The sequence below is a fragment of the Triticum dicoccoides genome, chromosome 5A (assembly GCF_002162155.2).
Source record: "Triticum dicoccoides isolate Atlit2015 ecotype Zavitan chromosome 5A, WEW_v2.0, whole genome shotgun sequence".
NCBI classification, from domain to species: Eukaryota; Viridiplantae; Streptophyta; class Magnoliopsida; order Poales; family Poaceae; genus Triticum; species Triticum dicoccoides.
This window is the reverse complement of record NC_041388.1, coordinates 712,262,397-712,275,801: the sequence shown is the minus strand read 5'-3', so window position 1 is coordinate 712,275,801 and position 13,405 is coordinate 712,262,397. Positions and strand designations below refer to the sequence as shown.

Here is a 13,405-nt window from a genome sequence, read left to right as displayed (position 1 = left end):
CAAAACTACAAACAAAAAAACAGACCAGTTGTGAGTCGATGTTCTACTTGCAAGTGGCATGCGGGCCCCCACAGTTGCGAGTTGATGGAGGCAATTATAAAACTACATACAAAAAATAGATCGGTTGCAAGTCGATGGTGGACTTGCAACTAGGGCAATTACAAACTACAAAAAAACGAGTTGCAAGTCGATGGTTGAGTTGCAAGTGGCATGCAGGCACCCACAGTTGCGAGTTGATGGTGGACTTGCAACTAGGGCAATTACAAACTACAAAAAAGCTGAGTTGCAAGTCGATGGTCGAGTTGCAAGTGGCATCGAGTAAACAACCCTAGTTGCGAGGTGATGGTCTACTTGCAAGTGGCATGCGGGCTCCACTAAAATGGCATCTCTGCTGTAGATGATGTCTAGAGCGGCTTCTTCCATATTTTGGACATTGTTAAACCCCTCATCCACATGTCCACCATGCCCTTGCTCTCCTCCTTCCTCATCATGATTGAATACAACACCCTCTGTCGCTTCAGCTTGATCTCCGACAGAAAAACCTCCACCGAAACAGCACACAAACGCTTTGGCGATATGTCCAATCATGGGAAAAACAACAAGCTCCCCATGGCCAAGGTTGAAGTCCTTGATGAACTTCCTTTAGTCATCGCCGCCGATGCATGTGTTGCCATGCGCAATGAGAACACCCACAACGTATCGGCGGCCATGAGCTTTCAAGTTCAAGAACCCATTGGCAAACTTTTGTGGGAACCGCTGCATGGTAGAGCATGGGAGTATCTGAAAAAAATGCATATCAACTAGAGCACACAAAAAAAAACACGTACAAAGTAAAAGATGGCAAGCAATTTTTTACTGCAAAGGTTTCGTTGGCATCACGAAAAAACATGCCAAAGCTCTCACCACTGTCCGCCTTGCAGTGAGCAAAGCAAACTGGGCACACCATCCTAAATAATACCAAAAAAAATCAACATAGGGCAAGACTGTAACTGATGGTGCTCATACTGATGCTTAAACTAATGAAAACTATTGGAACCAGTAACTATGAAAAATATATCAAAAGTACTCATAGCAAAGCTGTCGAAAACCAGTAAGTAGAAACTAGGAACTAGAGATTAGTAACAAGCAAAACAGGGTAAAAAAAAATAAGCAAGAAAAGCTAGGAGTGTATTACACAACTAGTATTTAATACTGTTCAAAAAATCTTCCGATTCAGCGATTTATCGTCCAATTTATCACTACTCTTGGGGCGACCGATAAGATTATTTCATTGAGCGTACCATCTTTAACATCCACACAAAAAAACTAGTAGATGTACAGAGCACTACAAAAAACAAGATAATCATGAGCTGGTGCTCCAACTTATATATGTAGAATACTACTAGATATAAACAACACTACAAAAAATCAAACTACCAAACATCCCACTTAATCCCCCACATTAGATTAGATTAAACACACATATAACCTAACAAAGATGAAAAAAATGCATATAAATTAATCACATGTAGTTCGGATACTTAACCGGCACTCTCCTCCACTTCCCTTTTTGATCCCCACAATCGCCGCTGGCTGACAATAAAGAAACTGTCATGAAACATGGATATAAACTGAAAAAAGAAAGAACAAAATGAAAACCTTGTTTCATACAAAATGAAAACTAGCTCTGTGTGAAAAATTAGCTTAGCAAGACACAAGACACTTCATCTTCTACTGAAACTTAAAAACCGCATGTTTATGCCCCATTTCCTACCTACAGAGACAAGACACTTCATATGGGGAAAAATATGTGCCAACCCCCACTAAAACTATCAAAATCACTTAAAAACAAAAAAGATCAACTTGTGCTGAAAAAAATGGAAATCCTATCGTTCCACAGAATTATCTTTTTTTAGGGGGTTCCACAGAATTATCTGAACGCACAAGTTACTAAACAGCCGGCCAGCTGAGACTTAGCTACTTCAAACATCAAAACTGCTCAGAACAGCCCCGCCAGCCCAACAAGAACCGCCAGCCCGCAACAGGCAAAACAAATCTCAGTCAAACAGCCCGCCAGCCCAACAAGCAACGCGGCCCGCAACAGGCAAAAAACAACACAAACCCGCTAAAATGATGGGCCGCGCGCACCTACGAACGACGCGCGACACGAGCGAAGCGCATGACCAGAACAGAAAAAACAACTTGCACGAATCCTAAAGATAAGACAAAATCCAATGGCTATAGACTTGAGATAGCTATTTCACATCTAGATATAGGACAAATGTTTCCTACAAGTAGTGGTAGTTACCACCACTTGCGTTTTGTATGTTGTATGTAGTATCTATCAAAATTGAAAGTATGTACGTGTAATATGTAGTATATAACAATGATTAGGTAGTATATATACTAATTTTTAGGTAGTATATACCATGTTTTAAGTATGCTCTTTTTTACGTACAAATATGTACGTATTTCACAAATATAACAAAAATTATGGGTTCATATATAATTTTTTTATGTAACTTGCTTTGAAATATCTTAGATATAGTATATGAATATATTTAAAATGATAAAGTAGTATATATATTACCACATGGTAGTATATATATTACCACATGGTAGTATATGAGACATATGGGGTAACTACCACCTATATCTCATATACTATCACGTGGTACTATATATACTACTTTATTATTTTAAATATATTCGTATAATATATATAAAATATTTTAAAACAAGTTACATAAAAAATTGCATATGAGTCCATAGTTTTTGTTATATTTGTGAAATACGTACATATTTGTACGTAAAAAAAAACATACTCAAAACATGGTATATACTACCTAAAAATTAGTATATATACTACCTAATCATTGTTATATACTACATACTACACGTACATACTCTTGATTTCAACAGATACTACATACAACATACAAAACACAAGTGATGGTAACTACCACTGCTTGTAGGAAACATTTGTCCTATATATAAGCCGTATGGCCGGGCAGGCTGGGTCGTTGCCCTTTAAGTTTTAGGCGTCTAATTCAAGTGATAGGACACAATCCCTTTTCCTGAAAGCTAGTCATCAGCCGGAGAAGAGAGCGGGCCGGCGGCGCCCAACGAGCGCGGATCTGGGTGCGGCGCAGTGCGAGGTGGCTGGGGACGGCGCAGTGGGAGGTGGCCGCGCCCAGATCCGATGTTGGGGCGGTGCTCTGTCGCCGAGCGGCCCCGAGCTGAACACTCCGGCGGTCCGGCCTGTGCGTGCGTGTTTTTTTTTTTCAAACTCTGCATGCGTGTTTCCATATAATAGGAGTATAATGAAAGAGGTCTACAACTTAACACGCAAATGCATGGTCTCATGTGCCTAGCACGCGTGAGCAGCAGGTTTGAGTCCTGGGTGCACACGCATATTTAGTTTTCTGCATTTATTTTATTCACCCACTAAGAGATGGGACCCGCATAATAGAGAGTGGCGTGACCACGTATACTATTTGACTGGATAGGTTGACCAGTCAACTCGGCAGAATACAGAGCAATACGGCTCATCAGTGACCGTATAATCACCTCAACACGTATACAATGACCATAACGAGCGTATTCTAAAGTCCAGTGATCATAGTGTGCTTTTGCCTCAAATACGATGACCGTCAGTGTATTTACCTCAGAGAACTATCTCATCTATCTTCAAGACAGGATGGAGGGCTACTTGCAGTCATATGCATCCCTCTGCGGCCTTGCACTTATTGTTGCAGGGTGGCTGGTGCACTGGGCGTACAAGTGGAACAATCCTCCGTGCAACATTGGGAGGCTTCCTCCTGGATCCATGGGCTTCCCTCTCGTTGGCGAGTCCTTACAGTTCATGAGGCCAAGCCCTTCTCTCGACATCTCAGGCTTCTACAAGCAAAGGTTGAAAAGGTAGTAACTAGGCCCTGCAATCCTCCGCTCCTTCAGCGCGGAGTGGAGCGTGCGGAGTGGCCCTTCAGCGACTCCGAAAATTTGAACTGGATGCTGCTCCGCTCCAGAGCGGAGTTGGAGCGGGGAGAGAGTCCGAACAGGCTCCTAATTAGTCGTGGTTGGAGTTAACCAAATGGGGACTAAATTACGCTATTTCTAGTGTATTTTTCACTAATTAATTGAAGTTATGCTATTCAATTCGTACATTGCACATACATATATACCGCTAGCTAGCTAGTTGTAGCTAGGCTAGCTTCATAGATGGATGAAGCTGCAGGAGTGGATTGACGATCCAAATCGGGCCGCGCAATGCAGGTACGGCACGTTGTTCAAGACGAACCTGGTTGGACACCCGGTGGTGGTGTCCATGGACGCGGACGTGAACCGCTTCATCTTCCAGCAGGAAGGCAAGCTGTTCCGGAGCTGGTACCCGGACACGGCCAACAGCATCTTCGGAAAGGACAGCATGGCCAACTGCGACGGCTCCGTCCACAAGTACGTCCGCAGCTTCGCGGCCAGGCTCTTCGGCCCCGACAGCCTCCGGGACGTGCTCCTCGCTGAGATAGGGCGCAGCGTGACGCAGAACCTTGCTGCATGGGCCGCGGAGCCTGTCATCGAGGTCAAGGACGCCATGGCCACGGTAAGTAAGTAAGGTCTTTTTTTTTTGAAAAGAAGTATTACCCCGGCCTCTGCATCAGAATGATGCATGCAGCCATCAGTAAGTAAGAACATGCATGTGATGTAATAGTTTACTTTGATGATCGCGCCACCTATTATAATTGTAGCCATCAACTGACTTGCATTGCCTAGCTAGTTGTTGGGTACTAACGTGACTGAGTGGCATTATCGGCTTCCTGCGATGCAGATGATATTTGACCACACGGCCAAGAAGCTTATTGGTTTTGGCCCCGAAAAGTCAAGGAAACTTAGGAAGAACTTTGATGCCTTCTTCCAGGGAATGGTTTCCTTCCCGCTGTATTTTCTTGGGACAACATTCTACGGATGTATACAGGTATGTACACATGTGTTCAGTACTATATATAATTACTTACTATCTCTGATTCATAATAAGTGCCGCAATTTCCAATTTAAAACTGCGACACTTATTTTGGATAGGAAGGAGTAGTTTTAAAGAAAGACATCGAGAAATCTAAGCTGAAAACATACTTGCAAAAGGTACAACCGTGGTCTTGATGCATGCATGCTTCTGCATGCAGGGAAGGAAAAACGTGCAAAAGGTACTCACGGACCTACTAAAAGAAAGGCTCAGTACACCTCAGAAGCGACACGGTGACTTCCTCGATGAGGTGCTCGACGAGCTACAAAGTGGGACGGGAATGATGAACGAGAAATTTGCTGTAGATTTCGTTGCCGCCATGCCTCAAGTCAAGTCTAGTAACAAGAAAGATTCTTCCTCTAGCAGTAACAATGATCATGCTAAATCCAATATTGTTGCTTCTAGTAGTTCTCTTGATTCCACTAATGATTCTCTTAGCCAAGTTACACTTGAGCAAGAAAATAGCTTATTGAAGGGAATTATAGAGAAAGGAGTGTACAAAAGCCTTGCCGGGAGTAAGCAATTCGAGGAAATTGTGCGCAAGCAAGGAATGCACCGGAAGAATCAAGGTGTTGGTTTTGAACGAAGTTCAATGCCAATGGAGTTGAGTGGGAAGAAGATCAATACCCCAAGACAAAGTTTGTCCCTCAACAAGAGAAGTATGCTTCTTTCAAGGGGACACAAGCTCAAGATGATCTTCCACCACAAGACTACGAGCAAAAAGGCAAGGACAAGCTTCAAGAGGAAAATGATGCATTTGAAGAAGCTCCAAAGACCTTAGTCAAGTGGATTCCCAAGACTACTTCAAGTTCCACTTCATCAAGTACGACTACAACTCCAAGGATTCCCATCAAGATGATGTGGATCCAAAAGAAGAAGAACTAGAGAGTTCTTGAGGGTGACTCCGCCAACATACTTCACTCTTATCATTTTGGCAAGAACAAGTGCAATCAACTTCCACATCTTGCACTGGTTCAAGGAGTCACAAACCCTCTTGTTGGTAAAACAAGGGACAAGGTAACCTAAAAAGTTTTCATGGACATCATCTTTTGTGTGCATCACTCTATGTCTATGGATATCCTTGTTTGTTCCTTGTGGGACTAACCCATGTAGGTATTGAAAGTGCAATTCACTCAAATGGATAGCTCCAAGTGATCTACATCAACATTGAGCATCCACATCTTCAACATCTACATGAAGTCATCATCGACAAAACCCAAGGTTAGTTCATCCCTCTTAAGGGGGATATCACATCTAGGGGGAGCTTTACTCTAAGACTTGAGCTAAAGCAACTCTAAAGATGTGAACAAAACAATGCTTTATGTAAAAGTGGTAACCCCACTTGAGCTTAAACGATGAGTATGACCTATGATCAAGTGTTCTCACTTGACTCCTAAGTCAATATACTCATATATAGATGACCTAGTCATCGCAAGTTGCTTGATAGATGCTAGAATTGGTTGTGCATGCCTTGCCACATATTTCATTTGCCATCTTATTGTGTGAGCATGCTGGATTGCATATTTTACTCATTCGAGGACATCCACTTGTTGTTTTGATTGTTTGGTTTTATCGTCTTTTGCCAAGTGGATGGACAAGAATGCCTAAGAACCCCCTCTAGCTATCTATGCTTTTCTTGTCTCAAACTCTATTCATGCTGCATCACAAAATTTGATCAAGTCAGATTCGAACCACTCTGTGTGAGGAGCGCTCGGAGTCCCCGATTCGTCATAGACTTAAACTTCCAAAACCTCTTTATGATTCTCGGTCTGACCGATACTCCACCTTCGGTCCTACCGAGATCATTAAGTTGATCTAGGTTTTCGATCTCGGTGCAACCGATTTGAACCTTTCGGTCACACCGAGTTTCAGTAACTGCACGCAGTTATGAATCTCGGTGCCACCGAGTTGTTCCACTCGGTCACACCGACAGGGTCGGGCTATATATAGTCACGGGCAAAATTTTGGAAATTTCTCCGAACCCCTTCGCCCGCGCGATAGCCTGCTCTGCCCTCGTGGTCTCCGGATCGTCTTCTCGCCGCCAGCAGCCTCCAGTCGCTGGTCTCCGTCGCCGTCAACGGGAATTCTACCCCGCCGTTGCCGCCGTAGCAAGTCCCCGCCGAACTAGGGTATGGACTTGATCTTTGTGCTATTCCTCAATCTGATTCCTAGCACATTGTGATCATATTGATTCTTGCCATGTTTGATAAACTTCTATCCAGTCAAAACGCCCGTAGATTAGGTTTGATTCGAAAATTCTAGGTTTAGGTTTCCGCCGAAACCATCTCGGACCCACCGAGTTGAAAAACTCGGTCCCACCGATTTGGCTTATGCCATTGCACAAGTGAGACTCGGTCTGACCGAGAATTACTTATCGGTGTGACCGATTTTTGAACTCAGTGAAACCCTAGCAGTCTCGGTGCCACCAAACTGTGACTCGGTCCTACCGAGTTCACTAGTTTAGGTTCCAAAACTGCTTTGGTATCACCGAGTTTGAAAATCGGTAGATCCGAGATGATTTCAGTGGGAAACTAAAACTAAGTTTTTGGATCATTCTTTTGCAAAAAATCTCTGCATTTTGTGATGCTCATCTTTTCTATCTCATCTATAATCTATTCACAGGGTCAGCAGTAAGTTTGCAGCATGTCTGGTCAAAATGATAGCCAAAATATGTCAGAGCAGCAAGTGGTGATGAGTGAGGGCACTAGTCCCTCCAGTTCATCTGATGAAGGCAGCAGGAGCACTCCTAGCAATTTGCCAAAGGCTGCACGAGACAAAGGAAGAAGAGGACTTCAGATTCCGAAGATGAGGACTATGTGGCAGAGGAAGAGGCCACTTCCAAGAGAGTTGAGCTAGCTCAAGGCACTAAGCCAGGTCTGAAAATCAAAAGGCCAGCAGGCAGGCAGCCCATGTCAAAGGCAAGAGCCTCAACTGAGAAGCCCACTCCCCAAGAGCTAGTTGCAGCTGAGGGCAAGAAAAGAAAGGAAAGGGTGAAGAAGACTGTGGCTAGAGTGCTTGGCAAAGCTTCCATCATGGAAGAAGAAGAGGAAGAAGAGGTAGCTGCACCAGCGCCCAAGGCACCCGAGCTAATGGGAGATGCCATAAAATCAGGGGGAGCTTCTTCCAAGGCCAAGTCAGCTCCAAAGCCAAATCCTAAGAGAAATACAAGGAGCATTCCTGCAGCTGAGAAGAACAAGGCCCCAGTGCCTGAGACTGTTGCTGAAGAAGAGGAAGAGAATGTCCTGAGAAAGCTAAAGCCCAAGATCCCAGACCACAACGATGCTCATCCTGTGGCTGAGGATATGAAGCTCAGGAGAGATTCAGGGCTGAGGAAGTGGAGAGAAGCAGACCCATATGCTTCAAGGAGAAGGACAGCAGTGGGCTATAGGTTTCACACCAAGGAGCAGCAGGATTTCTATGAGACTGTTTTGCTAGATAAGAAGCCAATTGTCTGTGACATGAGATGGGTTGACTGGACCTACATCAAGGAGAAGGAGGAACACTACCCAGGAGTATATGACAGCTTTAATGCTTGTGGAGTAGCTGACTTTGTTGGGCAGAAGCTCACAAAGTGGAACGAGGAACTGATCATGCAATTCTACTCCACGGCACACTTTTATCCAGATGGGAGGATCACATGGATGTCTAAGGGTACAAGGTACCAATCCACAGTGGCTGAGTGGGCACAGATCATTAATGCCCCAGAGGAACAAGATGATGACTTGGATATCTATGCCAAGAAGAAGATGGACCATAACTCCATGTCCAATATGTACAAGGAAATTCCCAATGAAGCTCTTGACACCTTCAAATTTGGGTTTGTGCATTACCTTCTGTCAGGACTGCCTACGATCAATTGGATACTAAGGCACACCTTACTGGCCAAGTCTGGAGATCACAAGATGATCAAAGGCCATGCTATCAACTTTCTACATGCGTTTGATGTGCCTCAGAAGTTCAAGGTGATGAGCCTCATAGTGGAAACAATCAAGAGGACTGCAGCAGATCAGAAGAGGAGTTGCGGATATGCCCCTCAAATTCAGGAGCTCATCAACTCAAAGATGGGCACGGGCATATATCTATTGGACAAGGAACACCTGCCCATCCGTCCAGATTTCGAGGACAATCAAGTTGTCATGACTGAGAACGAGCCATCATCTGCCCAAGCATACGCGAAGAAGGAGAAGGCGAGAAAGGAGAAAGCTGCCAAGATGCCTACTCAAGAGGAGGCATCTGGGTATTTCTTGAAGACTAAACAAGAGCAGCTTGGTTACTTGATTGCATCCACGCTGAGGATTGAGCAAAGTCTGGCCACCCTCACCTCAGAATCAGCAGAGCCTAGAGAGAATCATGGAACAGAAGTTCTATGACTTGGATGTCAAGGTAACGGAAGTTCAGTCTGCAGTGGAGCAGCTCCAGGAGGACATGCAGGAGAGGAGAGGCAGGACTACCACTCATGCCTTTGCCAGAGTGCCACGAGGCCCGAGGTCATTTGCCGTGCCAGTTGCTGACACAAGAGCCACCACCTCAGCACCAGCCACAGCCTCAGTTCCACCAGCTCCAGCATCTACTTCAGCTCCAACTCCAGCGACTACTTCCGCATCTACCGAAGCCTTCGTCCTTGGAGTGATCCGGACTCCACCACCACCTGAAGATCAAGCCTGAGCGTCGATCTAGTGCTATGCATTTTCTAGGAACTTTTTGGTAACTTGTTGCCAAAGGGGGAGAAGATGTATAGATCATAGGCTTCGAGAGAGAGAGTGTTGCTTTTCTCTCTTGCTTTATTTGGTGGTTTTTTGAACTTGTTTGCTTTTGAGTGCCTGAGATACTATGTCATTATTTGTGAGACATTGATGATCATGTGTTTGATCATAAGCTACACTTAATGCTTGCTTAATACTTTTATCCTATCTATCTTGTATGATCATTCAATTTTCTTGGTGATGAGTACATGTATTTCATTCTTATCATTTTGAGCGCTCCACCAAGATGTATGTGACATGGAAGAGTAACCATGACTCTAGCTCTTTGTGCATTTGCAGTCCAAAGCAAATTTTAAATATGCACAAATTTAGGGGGAGCTCTTACTTATCACATACTTCTCAAAGCGACGATATATTTCTTGCTTATTATCATTTGTCGAAGCTTTGATCTATATGTTGTCATCAATTACCAAAAAGGGGGAGATTGAAAGTGCAACTATCCCTAGGTGGTTTTGGTAATTCATAACAACATATAGCTCATTGAGCTAATACTATTCCAAGATGATTATTTCAGGAAAGCTCAATGATTGGCATGGCATGGATGTGAAAGTGGAACCCTCAAAATGTTAAGGACAAAATATTGGCTCAAGCTCAAAAGCTCAAGACTCTTCATTTTATATTTTAGTGATCCAAGATCACATTGAGTCTTTAGGAAAAGCCAATACTATCAAGGAGGGATGAGGTGTTGCTTAATGAGCCTCTCGCTTCATGTGCTTAGTGATATGCTCCAAAACCCTCAACTACTTTCCCACTTCCACACATGACCTAAACCCTAAGCCAAACTCGGTCCTACCGATTCTTCCTATCCGGCGCCACCGAGTTTCACTTGTCATTAGCCACTGCCAAACCCTAGCAATTTGGTCCTACCGATAGGGATCTCAGTCTCACCGAGATGGGGTTGCAAACTCTCTGTTTCCCTTTCGTAACTTTTCGGTCCCACGAAAGAGCGAATCGGTCCCACCGAGATTGCAATGTAAACTCAGTGTTTCCCCTTTGTAACTTTTCGGTCTCACCGAGTTCCACTCGGTCTCACCGAAAGAGCAAATCGGTCCCACCGAGTTTGCCTGACCAACTCTCTGGTTAGCTAATTACCAAATTCAGTCTCACCGAGTTTGTGTAATCGGTCTCACCGAGATTACGTTATGCCCAAACCCTAACCATATCGGTCCTACCGAGTTGCATGTCAGTCCCACTGAAAATCACTAACGGTCACTAGGTTTACTTTTTCGGTCCGATCGAGCTTATTGATTCGGTCCCACCGAGATTGGAAAACTGTGTAACGGTTGGATTTTGTGTGGAGGCTATATATACCCCTCCACCGTCTTCTCATTCTATGAGAGAGCCATCAGAACACACACACCATTCCAACTCATATGTTCTGAGAGAGAACCACCTACTCATGTGTTGAGACCAAGACATTCCATTCCTACCATATGAATTTTGATCTCTAGCCTTCCCAAGTTGCTTTCCACTCAAATCCTCTTTCAACCAAATCCAAATCCTATGAGAGAGAGTTGAGTGTTGGGGAGACTATCATTTGAAGCACAAGAGCAAGGAGTTCATTACCTACACACCATTTGTTACTTCTTGAAGAGTGGTGTCTCCTAGATTGGCTAGGTGTCACTTGGGATCCTCCGACAAGATTGTGGAGTTGAACCAAGGAGTTTGTAAGGGCAAGGAGATTGCCTACTTCGTGAAGATCTACCGCTAGTGAGGCAAGTCCTATGTGGGCGATGGCCATGGTGGGATAGACAAGGTTGCTTCTTCGTGGACCCTTTGTGGGTGGTTGCTTCTTCGTGGACCCTTCGTGGGTGGATCCCTGTGTGGACTCGCGCAACCGTTACCCTTGGGTGGAGCCCTGTGTGGACTCGCGCAACCGTTACCCTTCGTGGGTTGAAATCTCCATCAACGTGGATGTAGGATAGCACCACCTATCCGAACCACGGGAAAAACATCTGTGTCTCCAATAGCGTTTGAATTCTCCAAACCCTTCCCTTTACATTCTTGCAAGTTGCATGCTTTACTTTCCGCTGCCAATATACTCTTTGCATGCTTGCTTGAATCATGTGATGATTGCTTGACTTGTCCTAAATTAGCTAAAATCTGCCAAGAACTAAAATTGGGAAAAGGTTAAGTTTTTATTTGGTCAAGTAGTCTAATCACCCCCCCCTCTAGACATACTTTCGATCCTACACTGGTTCCTCTTGATCTTCAGCAGCTTCACCCGTTGCAGCAGCATCGAGCACATCGTCTGGTTCCACTTCATCTTCACCAGCTCCCCCCGTTGCAGCATCACCGTAATCAGGGGGCACATAGTTGTCATCGTCCTCTTCCTCTTCGCCGTCTTCCATCATAACCCCTATTTTTCCGTGCCTCGTCCAAACATTATAGTGTGGCATGAAACCCTTGTAAAGCAGGTGGGTGTGAAGGATTTTCCTGTTAGAGTAAGACATCATATTCCCACATTTAGTGCATGGACAACACATAAAATCATTTTGCTTGTTTGCCTCAGCCGCTTCGAGAAACTCATGCACGCCCTTAATGTACTCGGAGGTGTGTCTGTCACCGTACATCCATTGCCGGTTCATTTGCGTGCATTATATATAATTAAGTGTGTCAAAAACCATTACAGAACATTATGAATAGATAATTAAGTGACCAAATTAATGGAAGTTCATCATCACATTAAAACCAAAGTACATACATAGTTCTCATCTAACAACATATAGCTCTCCAGAGCATCTAATTAATTAAACCATACATTGAAACTATGTAAAACATTTCAATGCGAAAACAAATGCGATCATAATCGCAACCAAGGTAACAATTGATCCAACGGCATAATGATACCAAGCCTCAGTATGAATGGCATATTTTCTAATCTTTCTAATCTTCAAGCGCATTGCATCCATCTTGATCTTGTGATCATCGACGACATCCGCAACATGCAACTCCAATATCATCTTCTCCTCCTCAATTTTTTTATTTTTTCCTTCAAGAAATTGTTTTCTTCTTCAACTAAATTTAACCTCTCGACAATAGGGTCGGTTGGAATTTCCGGTTCACATACCTCCTAGATAAATAAAATCTATGTCACGTTGGTCAGCATAATTTTCATAAATAATAAATGAACCAATAGTTATAAAGATAATATATACCACATCCGAATCATAGACAGGACGAGGGCCGACGGGGGCGGATACCAAAACAATCACACTATATAAGATGCAATAATAAAAGTAAGAAAATAATACAAGTATCTATCTAAACATACAAGTAAGAATATTTTTCCTTTCAGAAAGAAGATAAGAACAAGAGGCTCACCACGAGGTCCCGCTTGGTGGCACCTCATTGGTCCCGGTTGGTGGCATGAACTGGGTCTAAAGGTCAGCCTTTGGTCCCGGTTTAAGCCACCAACCGGGACCAGTGGTGGTGGGCCAGGAGCGAGGCCCATTGGTCCCGGTTCGTCCCACCAACCGGGACCAAAAGGTCCAGACGAACCGGGACCAATGGCCCACGTGGCCCGGCCGGCCCCCTGGGCTCACGGACCGGGACCAATGCCTCCATGGGTCCCGGTTCTGGACTGAACCGGGACTAATGGGCTGACCGGCCTGAACCTTTGCCCCCTTTTCTACTAGTGACGCCC

The 13,405-nt window shown here is 44.3% G+C and overlaps 1 protein-coding gene across 1 annotated transcript in view; it reads left to right on the top strand.

Moving 5' to 3' along the window:
* The first annotated feature begins 3,679 nt into the window (after window positions 1-3,679).
* The window catches only part of LOC119300585 (cytochrome P450 87A3-like), an 11,270-nt gene continuing 1,544 nt past the window's right edge, over window positions 3,680-13,405 (top strand). The window contains exons 1-4 of the mRNA XM_037577501.1: window positions 3,680-3,900; window positions 4,255-4,579; window positions 4,805-4,951; window positions 5,157-5,334. Coding sequence (XP_037433398.1) covers window positions 3,680-3,900; window positions 4,255-4,579; window positions 4,805-4,951; window positions 5,157-5,334 — 871 coding nt within the window. The remainder of the gene's footprint in view (window positions 3,901-4,254; window positions 4,580-4,804; window positions 4,952-5,156; window positions 5,335-13,405) is intronic.